We start from the raw sequence: 16,541 nt of genomic DNA on the forward strand, positions 1-16,541 counted from the left end.
TGACAGATGTGTGTAAAGTATCTGTCCTTGTTAAAATAGTCATTAATACAAATGGTTTGTTTTTATATTTTCTTACTATTTTGATCCTAACAGTAACAAGAATTTGCTCCCCTCCTACACTAAATACTAGTATTAAAACTAGATGCATTATTACTAAAGCATTAATGCATCTAGTGTTCCTTAAAATCAGCTAGAATAGATGCCAAAAACAGCAGGAATATCACATTGTCCTGCTAAGGTCAAATATGAAAATACAGAGTCATTTATCTACAGTACAGCAGACATTTATATACAACTCTTACAGGGTGTTGCAAAAATACTTTGCAATTTTCTAACATTAAAAGATTGTGTTCAGGGAGGACTTTTCTGTGGACCATTTATCAAAACCTATTGGTTTGATCTGTTGGAAATGCTGTATGTACAATAATTTTTCTATGATGGTATCAGATTACACCAAAACTAACATGTTTAATATTTTCTGTGGATTAAAAGATCCCCATAAACACAGACTGTAATTATTACTGAAGATTTATTGCTGTAGCTCATTACAGTAAAAATTAAAAAGATAAAAAGGTAACTCCATTGTCCTTAAAGTCACTTTCATCGACTGGTTGTATTAAACTGTGCAAAGTAGCGATCATCAGGAGCATTAGTGTACACCTCCTTCTCCAGGCTCTTCCTCCTACAATGAGAAAAGGAGATGTGATTAAAATATTCAGGTATTATGTTTTAAAGGTCATTTCTTTTTTTCTCATCAGTATTATATCACAACAGTAGATACAAAACTTGTGATTAATAATATTTATTATATTGTTGATTAAACATACAGTATATATGAGTGTTTGGGATTAGCTGTCTTAACTGAAAGATAACCACAGAGCCCTATACAGTAAGCAAGGAAGTTGGAAACACTAAAACGAGTGAAACATCAGGTCCCTAGCCATGCCAAAGAAGAATAAAAGTGACAAGATTACAATAAACATCTTAGAAGTAAAACATCAACATTTAGGGAACATCAGCTGGGATGAACTCTTTACCACTTCCTTACAAAACTGCTTCAACTCTGTGATGCTTGAGAGCTTTCTTGTATACACAGCTCTCTTAAAGCCCTGCCACAGCATCTCTATGTGTTGTAGGTTTGGATTGTCTAAAAGTGTTGAATTATAAACTCTTAAGGGGGTGTAATTACTTTATCACCATACTGCAAGTTGCAAGGGGTAATTAGAAACATGCTTTAAAACCCTTTTCCTACGCACACTGGAAGCTGAAGATTTGCAGTACTTTCACTATTCTATTTCTTGGTGACATTGGTAACTGGAGCCCTTGGTAAGAATGGAAGACAGTGAGTATTAAACAAGGCCATTATGCTGAACTCAAATTCTGCTATGACTCAAGCTTCCATACTTGTTTTTCTGAAGCCGTTGTCAAAAGTAACTATGAAAATACAGTGTGATACTGAAGTGGGATGTACAAAGGTTTTGTAAAACCAAGACATGGAAAACCTTTAGAAATATAATTTATTTTTGGTAATTATATGAGGGAGAACCATTTTAGAGGTTGATGTTAATTCATGTGGTAAAATAAAGTGCTGCAGGATACAAACTACTCCACATCCTAAACAGTGATAGTTTGAAGTAATGGTTTCCCATATTAAATACACTGCACGTGTGAGGCTTTTTATAACTGTTCTTTGAGCAGATGTTGATGCTGAAAGTAATCTGAAGTCTTTGTCTGACTAAAAGAAGTAAGTGGCTATTTATAGTATAGCTGAGCAACAGTGGAAAGGAGATGACAGGTTTAGGATTTAGGAAGTCTGCAATGTGGGTTTAGACTCATGAACACTTCTAGCAGTATAGTTTCTATTCTTGAAAGTAGGGCTCAGGAACAGAAGTGATGATAACATAATGAATAAAGTTGGAAATAATAGTTTAGAGGCCTGTAATTTTACCCTAGAAAGCCTGTTCTTGGTGAGAACTATGGCCTGTCCAATAAAAACATGATGCATATAGTTGCAAGAAAAAGTTTGTGAACCCTTTGGTATTACCTGGATTTCTGCATTAATTTCTCATAAAAAGGTGGTCTGCTCTTCAACTAAGTCACAATACTAGATAATCTTTTTAAAACTAATAACACACGAACAATGGAACTTCTTCCCAATATTGAACACATCTTTAAACATTCACAGTCCAGGCTGGAAAAAGTATGTGAACCCTTGTATTTAGTAACTGGTAGAACCTCCTTTAGCAGCAATACCTTCACCAAACGTTTCCTGTAGCTGCTGATGAGACTTGCACAACAGTTAAGAGGAATTTTAGACCATTTCTCCTTAAAAAAACCTTTCAGGTCATTGACATTTCTGGGATTGCTCGCATGAACAGCTCTCTTCAGGTCATGCCATGGCATCTCAAATGGGTTGAGGTCTGGACTCCAACTTGGCCATTCCAGAACACAAATTTTCTTCTGTTTAAGCCATTCTGTTGTTTTTTTACTCCTGTGTTTTGGGTCATTGTCTTGTTGCATCACCCAACTTCTATTGAGCATCAGGTGACAGACTGCTACCCTGACATTATCCTGTAAAATTTTGAATTCATTGCTCCTTCTATGACAGCAAGCTGTCCAGGCCCTGAGGCAGCAATGCAGCCCCAAACTGTGATGCTCCCTCCACCATGCTTCATGTTTGAGCTGAGGTTTTGGTGTTGGTGTGCAGTGCTTTTTTTCCTCCAAACATAGCGTTGCACATTTCTGCCAAAGAGTTCACCTTTTGTCTCATCCGTCCACAGAACATTGTCCCAGAAGCATTATGGAACATCCAGGTGATCTTTCGCAAACTTGAGATGTGCAGCAATGTTTATTTTTTGGAGAGCAGTGGTTTCCTCCGTGGTGTCCTTCCATTAACACCATTCTTGTTCAGTGTTTTTCTTATAGTGGGCTCATGAACAGAGACTTTGACAAGTTCAAGAGATTCCTGCAGGTCCTTTGCTGTTACCCTAGGGTTCTTTTTCACCTCCTTCAGCATTGCGAGCTCCTAGCGAGAGTAGCAACAGTACTACATTTCCTCCATTTGTAGAAAATGTGTCTTACTGGGGATTGATGGACACCCAGGCCTTTAGAAATGCTTTTGTAGCCTTTTCCAGCTTTATACATCTCTACAATTCTTCTTCTAAGGTCTTCTAATATTTCTTTTGATCAGCTCATGAACAGCTCTTTCTTGAGAAGAGCAGACTCTGTCAGTAACCACCCTTTGTGTGCCTTTTTTATAGGACAGGGCACCTCCAACCCACACCTCCAATCTCATCTCATTGATTGGAACACCTGACTCCAACTAGCTTTTGGAGAAGTCAATAGCCTATTGGTTCACATACTTTTTACAACCTTGACTGTGAATTTTTAAACTGTGTTCAATAATGACAAGAATAAGTACAATTGTTTGTGTGTTATTAGTTTAAGCAGATTGTGTTTCTCTATTATTGTGACTTAGTTGTAGATCAGAACACATTGTTATGAGTATTTAATGCAGAAATCCTGGTAATTCCAGAGTTCACAAACATTTTCTTGCAACTGTATATGTTTACAAAGAATGCAAGAAGAGGTTTATTTATTGGAGAGTTTGAATGGCATTGAAAATGGAGGTGTAAATATTGGATTAGTTAGCACACAAGGCATATCAACCACCACTGACATTAAATATAGTATCCAAGACTTATTTGGTGTATTGAGGCCAATACACTGCAGTTCTGGGCTCCTTTCTAAATTTAAATCTCTGATTGAAGTCCATTAAAGGGGAACAGCAGGCCAAATTTCTCAGACCAGTTCTCAAATTTTGGTAACAAAATAAAGTTAGACAAAAAAAATCAAATTTTTGAATTAAGCACAAAATTGTGAACTTTGTGAAAGTGCTTGCTTTGTGAAAGTACCATATTGTCGCAAAGCTCTATTCTCACCACGAGCAAGAGTGAGAGTTCTTGAGAACTGTGAAGTGATGCAGCTAATGTAATGTGATGTATGAGCAAATAAGTACAGGTTGTGCAACAGTTATTTCACCCCAGAAAGTTTCCAACGTGATCTACAAGCAGAGTTAACAAATAAGGTCCATCTTGAATTCAAGAGCAATATTTCTATTGGATTAAAAGAGATTTATTCACAAGCCTGCTTATTTACAATGTCATAGGGCCACATCACATTATCGGAAGTTTTGTTGCCTAGTTCTGAATTGAAGAATATGGCGCTGGACATATCTGGAACTTTTGTTTATTCTGTTTTGAAAATTGGAGGTGTTACAGAAGACTGTGTATATTTTTACTTTTATTGTGGTTTGAAATGCACTCACCAATGCTGATTCTTCCCAACCCCAGAAAATAAAAATAGCGTTCCCCTTTAAGAACCACTTTACGGTCTACAAATTGTATTATTTCTCAAGCTATCTTGTTTCCCTATCAATTGAATCTACTGGGCACTGTGATTCAGAATGAGTACCATTGTCTGTTTTTAAGAGTACAATTAAGAGTAAAATATCAATAGAGTAACTCCCTTCCCAACCTCCTCAGCAAACTCACTGGGCTCGCTGCTGCTCCGAGAGCTTTGCGTTGATGTTGTCCTGGGCTCTGCGAAGCTGTTTGTTGAGTCTGGCTTGCTGGCGCTCCAGGAGCAGGGCAGCACGGGCACAGCTCACCTGGTACCTGTCCCACTCCAGCTCCTGCTTACGCTCTTCGGCTTTGGCCCTCTGCGAGAAATACACAAGGAGCGATTGGCCACTACAAGTCTGTGTTCCTTTATGAGAAGAGAAGCCAAGATGAAGGAGAAAAAAGACATTTGTGGTATCTATCCATCCATAATCAAAAGGCTCCTTATTCATTGTAAGAGCTGCTTCAGGCAGGGTTCTAACCAGGAACCACAGGGGGCTATTTGAGACTTCATTCTGGACTGTTGTCAGTGAATTGGTGGGCAACCACACACATGCTACACACACATTTACACAATTTAGAGACACTAGCAAAACCAGCAAGTCTTTGGGAGGTGGAAGGAAATTGCTGCAATAAATTAATTAAACATTACAAGCACAATACATTTCCTAGGGTAGCTTAAGAAAGACTCGATGCCAATAAAAAGCTTCGGTTCTGCATGCCAATATTACTGTCATTCACTTCAAGGTGTAGACTTGGGGAGCATCAAAACAAATCACAAAGTAGTGTCACCCATTTCATATTTTACCAGTAATATCGTATATAAAGATGCAGAACAAACAGATTATCTTCATGAACATACTTCAGAGTAAGTTAGAATTTTTAAAAAATTAAATTCAAGATCATTGTTATTTTAATTCTTACCATTTTGTCCTGTGCTTGCTGGAGCTGGAAGTTTGTAATCTCCTGCAGGTCCTCAGGCCTGAGCCCCTTCCAGGTGTCCGGTCGAATACGCTGAGGGCCGAGGATGCTAGCAGCCTGTTCAGGGTTCTCCGACAGAAGGTCTCCCTGCAGGAGGTTGGAAATCTCCACCTGGTTGTCTTCTTCCTCTTGCTGTTTTTCCAGTTTCTTTTTCTCAGCTCTGTCAGCAGCCTGTTGAAAAACACAACACAGTTCAGTATAGTCTTAAAATAAGTATTAATTTTTTTTACGAAAGGCATTCCAGAGAGCTTAATAGTTATATAGTTTAATCCCCCTGTTCTCTCAGAGATAAACTTGAAAAGCTTAGGTCATTTCTATGTGCTTTTACACTTCAGACACATCATGAACAAGCTCCTGTGCAACATAAATGTCTAGTAAGGAAAAGGGACATATTTGTAAAGACTGTATTTAAACAGCAGCACAGAAAGAATATTCCTGACCTCCAGACATGCCAGCTTTGCAGTGTCTAGTTGTCACATATCTGTCATAACCCCTGTCAGTTCTTTGCTACTGAGCCACATGACAGGTGTCCTGCTTTTAAATGTCAGATAAACAGTCACTACACGACTGCCCCCATTTTTTGCATTCCTTCAAAATGACAATCATAATTTTGTAAAAACATCATGCAACATTACCAGTTCCCAAACTGTGCTGTGAGGTAAACAAGAAGATTTTGCATCTGGTTTTGTTATTATTTACACCTTCTCCTAATTTTGTGGAAAAGAAGATTCATTATCTTTCAATATTTGTAATACAAAGTGATTCATTAGCACTACAGTAGGGGAAATTGCGCTTTTGCTTTTTTACTAAGACTTTTTGTATTTTCCTCAACATAATTATGTAGAGTCTATCATAAGCAAAACATAATGTCACCACTGATGAAACAGTGAATGTTTATTTTTGATTGCTTGTTTTCTTTTAAAAACGGTGCAAATAATATAATGTGATAGAGATTTAATAAAGAAGTAATTCTCATAGTGATGAGATTGGTTAAGTAACTGCTGTAAAAAAACAGCACAAGAAATTGTATTCTAAAGAGGACTGGTGTTAAATCAACAGGTACAGTGCCTTGCGAAAGTATTCGGCCCCCTTGAACTTTTCAACCTTTTGCCACATTTCAGGCTTCAAACATAAAGATATAAATTTTTTATTTTATGTGAAGAATCACCAACAAGTGGGACACAATTGTGAAGTGGAACGAAATCTATTGGATTTTTGAAACTTTTTTAACTAATAAAAAAATGAAAAGTGGGGCGTGCAAAATTATTCGGCCCCCTTGCGTTAATACTTTGTAAAGCCACCTTTTGCTGCGATTACAGCTGCAAGTCGCTTGGGGTATGTCTCTATCAGTTTTGCACATCGAGAGATTGAAATTCTTGCCCATTCTTCCTTGCAAAACAGCTCGAGCTCAGTGAGGTTGGATGGAGAGCGTTTGTGAACAGCAGTTTTCAGCTCTTTCCACAGATTCTCGATTGGATTCAGGTCTGGACTTTGACTTGGCCATTCAAACACCTGGATACGTTTATTTGTGAACCATTCCTTTGTAGATTTTGCTGTATGTTTGGGATCATTGTCTTGTTGGAAGATAAATCTCCGTCCCAGTTTCAGGTCTTTTGCAGACTCCAACAGGTTTTCATCAAGAATGGTCCTGTATTTGGCTGCATCCATCTTCCCCTCAATTTTAACCATCTTCCCTGTCCCTGCTGAAGAAAAGCAGGCCCAAACCATGATGCTGCCACCACCATGTTTGACAGTGGGGATGGTGTGTTGAGGGTGATGAGCTGTGTTGCTTTTACGCCAAACATATCGTTTTGCATTGTGGGTAAAAAGTTCGATTTTGGTTTCATCTGACCAGAGCACCTTCTTCCACATGTTTGGGGTGTCTCCCAGGTGGCTTGTGGCAAACTTTAGACGAGACTTTTTATGGATATCTTTGAGAAATGGCTTTCTTCTTGCCACTCTTCCATAAAGGCCAGATTTGTGCAGTGTAAGACTGATTGTTGTCCTATGGACAGGCTCTCCCACCTCAGCTGTAGTTCTCTGCAGTTCATCCAGAGTGATCATGGGCCTCTTGGCTGCATCTCTGATCAGTCTTCTCCTTGTCTGAGCTGAAAGTTTAGAGGGACGGCCAGGTCTTGGTAGATTTGCAGTGGTCTGATACTCCTTCCATTTCAAGATGATCGCTTGCACAGTGCTCCTTGGGATGTTTGAAGCTTGGGAAATCTTTTTGTATCCAAATCCGGCTTTAAACTTCTCCACAACAGTATTACGGACCTGCCTGGTGTGTTCCTTGGTCTTCATGATGCTCTCTGCGCTTTCAACAGAACCTTGAGACTATCACAGAGCAGGTGCATTTATACAGAGACTTGATTACACACAGGTGGATTCTATTTATCACCATCAGTCATTTAGGACAACATTGGATCATTCAGAGATCCTCGCTGAACTTCTGGAGTGAGTTTGCTGCACTGAAAGTAAAGGGGCCGAATAATTTTGCACGCCCCACTTTTCATTTTTTTATTAGTTAAAAAAGTTTCAAAAATCCAATAGATTTCGTTCCACTTCACAATTGTGTCCCACTTGTTGGTGATTCTTCACATAAAATAAAAAATTTATATCTTTATGTTTGAAGCCTGAAATGTGGCAAAAGGTTGAAAAGTTCAAGGGGGCCGAATACTTTCGCAAGGCACTGTACATCTGTGTTCAACTACAGTAAGTGTGTACTGTGAAACATACTTTTTCATTTAAAAACCCTTCAGTTTATTATTATTTTTTGGTGTAGCACAAGCACTAATAGAAATAAAAACTGTTTATGTACACATATTCCATGTTTTAAACATATTACATGTTTAAAAAATGTAATGTACACAATAATCTACAAATAGTCAGAGGGCAAGTAATGTTTCCACTTTAATCTTTTTTCAGCAAGCCTGCATGATATCCACCATGAGAGTATCTGAAAATTAAAGACAGCAGTTCAATAAAGATATTTTATAATAGAAGGCTTAATGAATTAGAAAGGCACAGCAGCAAAGCTGCTGCCTCAACAGATAATTGAGGATGATAGACAATGGATGATGATGGATAAATAATTGTTATGAATTTCAAAAGAATGTCTACAGTATGGAAGAAGCTTACTTTTGCTAAGTTGAAATCTTTAATGGATACAGCCACGGCTCTCCTGGTTTCCTCTTGGATTTTTTGCAGTTCCAGCGCACAGTTATCCAGAGCCACTCGAGTCTGGTCATAAAGCCTGTCTAGAGTTTACAAAAAAAAATACACAGACATGAATCCTCCAACACTGCTAGAGTTACTGCCTAGAACAATGCTAAACAAAACTGATTTTTTTTGTAAGCAATGCATTCTTAATGCAAGCTAGTCTCTTTGTTGGTTTTGGTTGTCACAAACTTATAAATATGAAATATGAAAATGTCAGAAACCTGTAGAAGGGTGTATTCAGCATACTGATGGAAGTACCTGAGGTTTTCTCAAAAGAGCAACATTTTAACATATCCCTGGGATTAAAAGCTCCTTCTCTCACCTGCTATAATATCAAAGATGTGTAGTGTGACAACGTAGTGTGATCTATTTTGTCAGGCAGAAGATTGCAATTATATATTTTTGCTTTATAAATAGCATGGAATATTGCTACTATTAATAACATTGAGTGCCTCGTGCAAATGAAGGTTCATGATATAGTACTTAGTTGTCCTTCAAATCCACAAGTAAGGGAGCAGACTGGATTCTACGATCTGTAGAACACAGTACATTCACTACAAGAGCAATCCTTCCTCATTCCTGAAATCAAGAAGCTCAGCCTGTCAGGTTTTCATGGGAAACAAGTGAATAAACCTTCCAAAGCAGCCCTAGCACTTCACAAATTGATCAATGCACATAAGTTATCAGATGTATGGAGAGTCCTCCATCCCTCAGAAAGAGATTATACTTTCTTCTCTGATAGACACAAATCCTTTTCCAGAATTGATTATTTCTTTATTTCTCAAAATATCATGCAACACACTAGGGATGCAGGTATTCATCCTAGAACCATCTCTGATCATAGTCCTATACAGTTATTACTTTCACATAATGAACCTGACATAATAACACCTTTAGGAAGATGGAAAATGAATTACTCTCTACTACAAGAGTTGATATAAAAAGGCAAGTAGAGCAGAGTTTATTCAAAATTTTATGGAAACCAATTTAAATCCTGTCTCTGACCCCAATATTATTTGGGAATAACTTATGTGTTCTTTAAGAGGAGAACTCATTAGAATTGCTACTTTTCATAAAAAGCAAAGACAGTCAGAAGGAGGTTGCCTACTCACCAAAATGAAGGCTATACAGCTCAAATTATCAAAATAATTTAACAAACAAGACTGGGCTTATTTGATGCAAGTACAGCTACAATATAATGACTTATTAAGGGTAATAACAGAGAGTGCATTAAGTAGAGCACAACTGTGAAGAGGGGGAAAAAGCAGGGAAAATGCTTGCAGCCAGGTTAAAAAAGCGCTGTATGCACAATACTATTAGCAGCATCAAGAAAATGGACGGGCCAATTATCAAAGATCAGAAAGAAATAAGTTCAGCCTTACTAATCTGAAGCCTCTAGCACATTGGAAGATATGCAGTGCTTTCTTGCAGATACAGAGCTCCCAAAACTTAGTAGAGAAGATAGAAACATTCTTGAGTCATCTCTCACTCTATCAGAAGTTAAAGAAGACATTGCTTCCTTTTCTCACAATAAATCACCTGGACCCGATGGATGTACAGCTGAGTTCTACCAGACATTTCAGTCCAATCTTACTGCAAACATTTAATAATATGTGGTTAACAGACACGACTTCACTATCATTTAGGGAGTCTCTAATAACCCTTGTATATAAGAAGGGTAAAGATCCATCACTGTGCAGTAGCTACCACCCAGTAAGCTTAATGAACTTGGACAATAAGATTCTAGCTAAAGTACTTGCTAATCGGTTAGGTAAGGTGCTACCAAAAATTCTACATCCAGATCGAACAGGATTTATGAAAAATAGATATTCTTCAGATAATACAAGAAAGCTGTTTAATTTGATTTATCACGCTAAACTCAGTAAATCAACATCACCTATATGCACACTGGATGCTGAGAAGGCCTTTGACAGAGTGGAATGGAAGTACTTATTTAATGTGCTAAAATTGTTTGGTTAAGGTCTATATTTTATTAAATGGGTTGGAATCTTATACCGCAGTCCACAGGCATCTATTGTGACTAACAGCTGTATATCCAAAACTTTTTGTTTATATAGAGGCACCAAACAATGATGTCCTCTTTCACCTTTACTATTTAATTTAGCACTTGAACCTTTAACCTGCAAAATAAGAGCATCAGTCCAGATAAAAGGTATAGATGTTCATAAAAATGTTTATAAGCAGTAGATGTCATTGAATGTTTTGGTAAGATGACAGATTATAAGATCAACTGGAGCAAAACAAAACTTATGTATCTTAATTCATTATCATTGCATCATACGATTACTCACCCAGTACGAGTTACAACAGAGATAGCGTATCTGGGGCTGTGTAAATAAAGTAATAAAGTCCAGCGTGAAAGCTTCCCGAGATGTTAATTTAAGAGACTTGTTAAATAAAATAAATGGGGACATACTCAGATGGAGATGTTTACCAATTTCCATGTGGGGTAGAATTAATATAGTCAAGATGTCAATACTACCTAAAGTAAATTAACAAGTAATAGATTTATTCCATGCTGAAAAGAGAAGAAAGAAAACACGAAAGAAAACATTTTGGCCATGGAGCCTTCTTCAGGTGTGAGACGGAATGCTGGTTTAGTAGGAGAGGGGGACAAGTGACCCAGGGAAGAAGACAGCTTGACTATATTAAGATGGTATTGTCAGCACATACTGTACAGTCATTCTGGACCTCCACAGTGGGGAAAGCTCTCAGGCACCTAAATATCTAAATTCCACTTACTCCCATTACATGTATCCTTGGTGATTTATCAAAGGTTAAAGTAGCAATTCAATATAAAAATACTTTTTTGACTCTCTGTATTATTGCTAAAAAATAATATTGCGAAAATGGGTGGACAGAACAGGACCATCGTACAAAGAATGGATTAAAGAGGCTATATCACAAGGTAAATTTGAAAAGATTTCATATAATTTACAGAGGAAAGTTAATGAGTATAGGAATGTTTGGGGCCCAGTAGAGACATACTTGAATCGCACCGGATGTTAAGAATATCAATAGGAAGTTTTTTTTGTAATTGTAATTGTAATGGAATTTTGTTTGTTATTGTCTTATAAGAACACAAATGAGAGTGAAAAATAAAAAGTAAAGAATAAAGAAGTCCTCCGAAGTTGGGGGGTGAAAGTGGGTTAAAAAAAAGGTTTTCATGTGTTAAAGTGATTACTTCTTGGTTTGAGAACAATTAAGAGAGCAGACTGAGTACTCTCCCAGAGAAAACTGAAAGAAACCCGATTTATACCACTCAAATTCATTTCAAGGAGAGGGTAAAAATGAGTCTCTGTGGTAAATAAAGATTAACTGTAAATGTTATGGTCTTCTATTTCCAATAGGACAGAGCCAAAAGGAGTTTTAGATTACATATTTGTGTGTTGAATATTGTGATTTTACTGCTTCATTTCAATTGCCGAGGTTGGGCGGAGGTTTCTTTAGCAGAGAAAACTAGAAAAAGACCTTAGTCACAACGACAACAGTAATGGTAGCAGGTGGTTGAAGGGCAGAAGGCACCTCTTGTTCACAGAAAAATGTCCCATAGCAATAGATGCTTAAAGTAGGAGGCGACAATACTGATATTCCATTTTAATAGTGTGGTAAAAGGCTAATTATATAACAAGTTACCCAGGCACATTGTTGAAGCCAAAACCCAGGTTTATTTCAAGACATGACATGGACCAAATAGCTACTAGCAATCAAGCAATCTAGATGGGTTAATAATAATAATAATAATAATAGTAATAGTAATAATAATAATAATAATAATAATAATAATTCCTTACACTTATATAACGCTTTTTTGGTCACACCCCTCAAAGCACTTTACAGGTAATGGGGACTCCCCTCCACCACCACCAATGGGTAGAATGGCCTCTTTTGTAACATTTTTTTAGTAGTTTCCCAGAATATACCTGCTGCTCTTTGGTCTTCTCTGGCCTCCTTGAACTCCCTCTGCTGCTGCAGTGACCACTCTCTCAACTGCTCCTGCTGGCTGCGGCGCCTCTCCTTCTGGGTCAGGTCCTCTCCCAGCAGCCCCTGCAGCCTCTGGCCCGAGCCGTCTCCTGCAGCTTCCTTCTTCAGCTGCTCGGGGTCATTCAGATTGAACTCCCGCCTGTCCTCCGGCTTCTGATAGCTGTGCCGGAACTCATCAGTGGCCCTGCACAGCTTTCTCACATCCGTTTTCTGCCTTTGCTCCAGCAAACAGGCCACCTTGTCAGCGCAGATGAGGTCTTCGGCTTAAGGAATAAACATAAAGGCATTAATAACTCTGAGTGTAGGTTCACCCATTTTTTCTTTTCAAGATATCTGCTTTTACAAATGTAAGTTCCCTGCATGCTGGAGCATTGAAGATCTGTATTAAAGATCTTGCATACTGTATGTTAGAACCCACAATGAAAACCACACACAGTTCTACTGAATCAAATCATGATTTCTTTATTGCAATAAAGAAAGGAGGACAGGCAAATTTAACAGGTTATAACCTCGTCCCTAACTCGCTTTTTCAAACAGAACAACAGGCTTTTGTTGTTGAAGATGAGCAAAATCTAATACATTTTTATGATTGGTCAGTAACAGTTTGTTGCCTTATAAGATGTAAACATGGTCAGAGAGTCAGGCAGTTAGCTCAGGTCAGTCGTGGCAATAAACCAAGACCCCTCTTCCCTTCTAAACTTGAGTGTAGGATACATGAATTACAGTGCATCTGCATTTAAGAGACCTTGGCTGGCCTGAAATGTGCCAAACAATCCAACAATTCTTAAACACTTCATTGTAAACTCCTAACAAGGCATGGGATCCTTCACATAAAAATAAAAAAATAACATTACAGACTTCTTACTTCCTCTTTTTATAAATTCCTTTTTTTTTTTGCACATTTCTGCACTCTTGTTCTCTTAGTTTACCACTTTTTCGAATGCAGGGTGTTACGCCACGCCCCCGGAGGATTCGTCATTCCACCTCGCATTCCCGCACGGTTCCCAATTAGCCCATTTACCCCAACCAATTTAATGCTGCTTCATACTCTCCCCTGTGCTCAGTAGTCAGGTTTTTCCTGGCTAGAGCTACTTCAATTCTCCCAATTAATTACTTCTTAGTTTTTGGCTTCCTGACCCCGGTTAGTCTACGTCTCTTGGTTTTGTTTTGCTACTTTGAGTATTGTTCTGGCTTCGACTCTCGGCTTCCTCGCGGCTTACAGCTCCGCTTCTGATTTTTTACTTTTGCACCGGCTTGTTTACCTTCTGCTTTCGGACCTCAGACTGTTAAATCAACTACGCCTCTGGAGTTCGTCCTGGTTTTTCTGCATAGGGTCCTCATTAATATTCCCTAACACAGGGCTGTGGGGGAGCAGAAGCCACACCTGAAAAGCAACAGGCTACACCCAGGACTGGACTCCAGTCCATTGCAGGGCACATAATGACACACACAAGCACACACTCACACCAGGGCCATTTTCCCCAGCAGCCAATCAACCTACCAATATGTCCAGAGCAAAAGCTCATGAGTACATGGGGAGAACATACAAACTCCACACAGACAGCAGCACCCCAAGAATTGAACAGAGGGCCCAGTTCTGTGAGGAAGCAACGCTAACCACTGCGCCACCACACCAGCTGCAGACTTAATATTTTTACATTGTCATGTCAGAAACCTGTACTCACCGTAGGCCTTCAGTATCCTAGCTTCTTTGTCTTCTTTTATGTTCTTTTCCTTCACTTGGAAATCTAATGCTTCTTTATCCACCTAGATATTTCAAAATGAAGGAACTGAGAAAAGGCATTGCACAGGCAGACTGGCACTAAATTGTGTTAAGTATTAAAGAAAATATCAGTTATTCTACGTTGAATAAAGTAGAATGATCTGATTTTATCGAAATGCTCTCCACCAATATAAGACGATCCAGATGGATTGTTGTGCTAGTCCAAGGTCATTTCTGCAATATGAAACATTTCTGATAAATGTCTAGATACTATTATCATAATTCATTTAAAATGCGGTACGATGTGCCACGCCTACCGCGTTTTAACGCGGCGTACTCCATGCATTTTGAATTGCTGGATCTGTAGGTAGATTTGATCAGATTAGTATGCAAAGCCATTTACCAAAGAGGGTGTGAGAACAGTGATAAACCAGTATACTTCAGATCTTTTTTTTCTGAACCAGGGAAAATCTGATCATGTTCCTCTATAACAATAATTACAAAAAAACGTTATTTTATGTACAGTAGCACCTTTGAAAGTAAAATCTCAAGTAGAAACAGTAGGTGTAGAAACAGTAGGACCACAGGTTACAAAGTAAAAACATATAAGAAAGACAAGCGGTTAGAAGTGCCATTGAAATGAGCAGATGAAGCAGATACAGACATGTTCCTGAGGAGAGTTAATGTATCATTATACTGTATAATACGTTGTCAATGCACAATACGGTGAACAATTAGAAAATAAAAAATCGTGATAATAACACGATACAAATCTCGTTTATTAGATAACGATATTCAAGTATAAAACATTAAATAAGTAGATTTCCGTTGTTGCAACACTAATGATACAGCACTGAAAACAAGTGTGAAAATAACTATAAAGTTACACCTTTTGTGGGTAGAAGCGGTTGATGTTGGGAATCGCTGGGTTATGTACAGTATATGTAATTTAAAAATACAGATGTAAATTTGTTCATACATATTCAAGCTTAAGAAGGAAACAGAAAAAACATTTATAAGAAATCAAACTCAATCTAATCGTTACATTATTTTGTGTGCTGAATAATTTTTGATCTACAGGATATCAATCATTCACGTATTGCGAAAATAAACTGTTAAAAATTCAAGACATCTAGTATAGAACATATAGAGCCCCTTACTCCAATCGTTCTGACTTTAGCGTTGAAAATCCTATCTTGCCGTTGAACATCTGCGTTTCGTCTCCTCTCGAGGTGAGCGGCTTGAGTACGATCCGCTGGCAGTTCCAGTTTGTACATCTCAGTTTCTATTAATTTTTTGCACTTCTGCTTACTGCATGAAGTTCGCACAGAATTTGTGTGTGTGTGTTGGTCTCCGTGTACTCTCCCGCGACTACTGTACACAGGCTGGTTGCTAGGAAACGAGCCTCGAGTTTCAGCGTGGGTGGTGAGCTCCCCCTGGTGTTTACTGTATTTTGTCATCCTTGTACGGGTTAATAACCAGAATACTGCAGCATAGTTTTAAGATGAGTGGACAATATACAGTATATTTGAGTTATAAAATAAACATTTCCAAATGTCGTATGATAAGACTTTACAAATAAAATAGAGCACATGTAAGTTTTCAGCTTTTAACAAATGCGTAATTATAAACAATTTCATAGTTATGCAGCCATGGTAGAAGCCCTGTGCAATAATAATTAAATCACGACAGCTAAAGCACTCCAAGCCTGTACTGTCTTCCCTATCACCTTTGATATAAGTAGTAGAAAACTACTAAAGTTGACTCCAGAAGAGGAGAGGGAAGACATTGTGTCCTTTTTTTAAACCGTGGTGAGTGACCCGCCAACCAAATAAGTTTTATTTCTGAGAGACAAGATCAAAGTTATTGTACTATAACTTAAGGAGTACTGTAAACTATCTAGAGTACTATAAAGCAAAGCATACTGTATGTTTGTTTAGAAATGTGGAAAACAATAACTGTTTTTCAAAACATCTCGACATTTCCAAATAGTGGAACAAGTAATAGGTTTATTCCATGCTGAAAAAAAGAAGAAAGAGAACACAACGTTTCGGCCGTGGAGCCTTTTTCAGGTGTGAGAGAGACAGAACAGTAGGCAAAGGTAAAGTAGCGGGAGAACAAAGGTTGGGAGGGAGGAGGAGTGAGAGGCGGGAGCAGGGAACAGAAAGAGAGGCCAATCAAGAGGTGTGAAGTGAGAATGGGTGCAGAGAGGT

General features: G+C 38.2%; 1 protein-coding gene across 1 annotated transcript; it reads right to left on the minus strand.

Annotated features, from left to right (window-relative positions):
• Positions 1-510: 510 nt before the first annotated feature.
• Positions 511-15,707, minus strand: ribc2 (RIB43A domain with coiled-coils 2). Its single transcript, XM_006633665.3, has 7 exons — positions 15,489-15,707; positions 14,291-14,372; positions 12,545-12,868; positions 8,520-8,638; positions 5,325-5,552; positions 4,554-4,720; positions 511-682 (listed from the first exon to the last, which is right to left on the minus strand). The coding sequence occupies exons 1-7, from the start codon at positions 15,603-15,605 to the stop codon at positions 601-603; spliced, it is 1,119 nt and encodes a 372-aa protein (XP_006633728.2). The 5' UTR covers positions 15,606-15,707; the 3' UTR covers positions 511-600.
• Between the last annotated feature and the right edge of the window lie 834 nt (positions 15,708-16,541).

The sequence above is a fragment of the Lepisosteus oculatus genome, chromosome 7, assembly GCF_040954835.1.
Source record: "Lepisosteus oculatus isolate fLepOcu1 chromosome 7, fLepOcu1.hap2, whole genome shotgun sequence".
In the NCBI taxonomy this organism is placed as follows: Eukaryota; Metazoa; Chordata; class Actinopteri; order Semionotiformes; family Lepisosteidae; genus Lepisosteus; species Lepisosteus oculatus.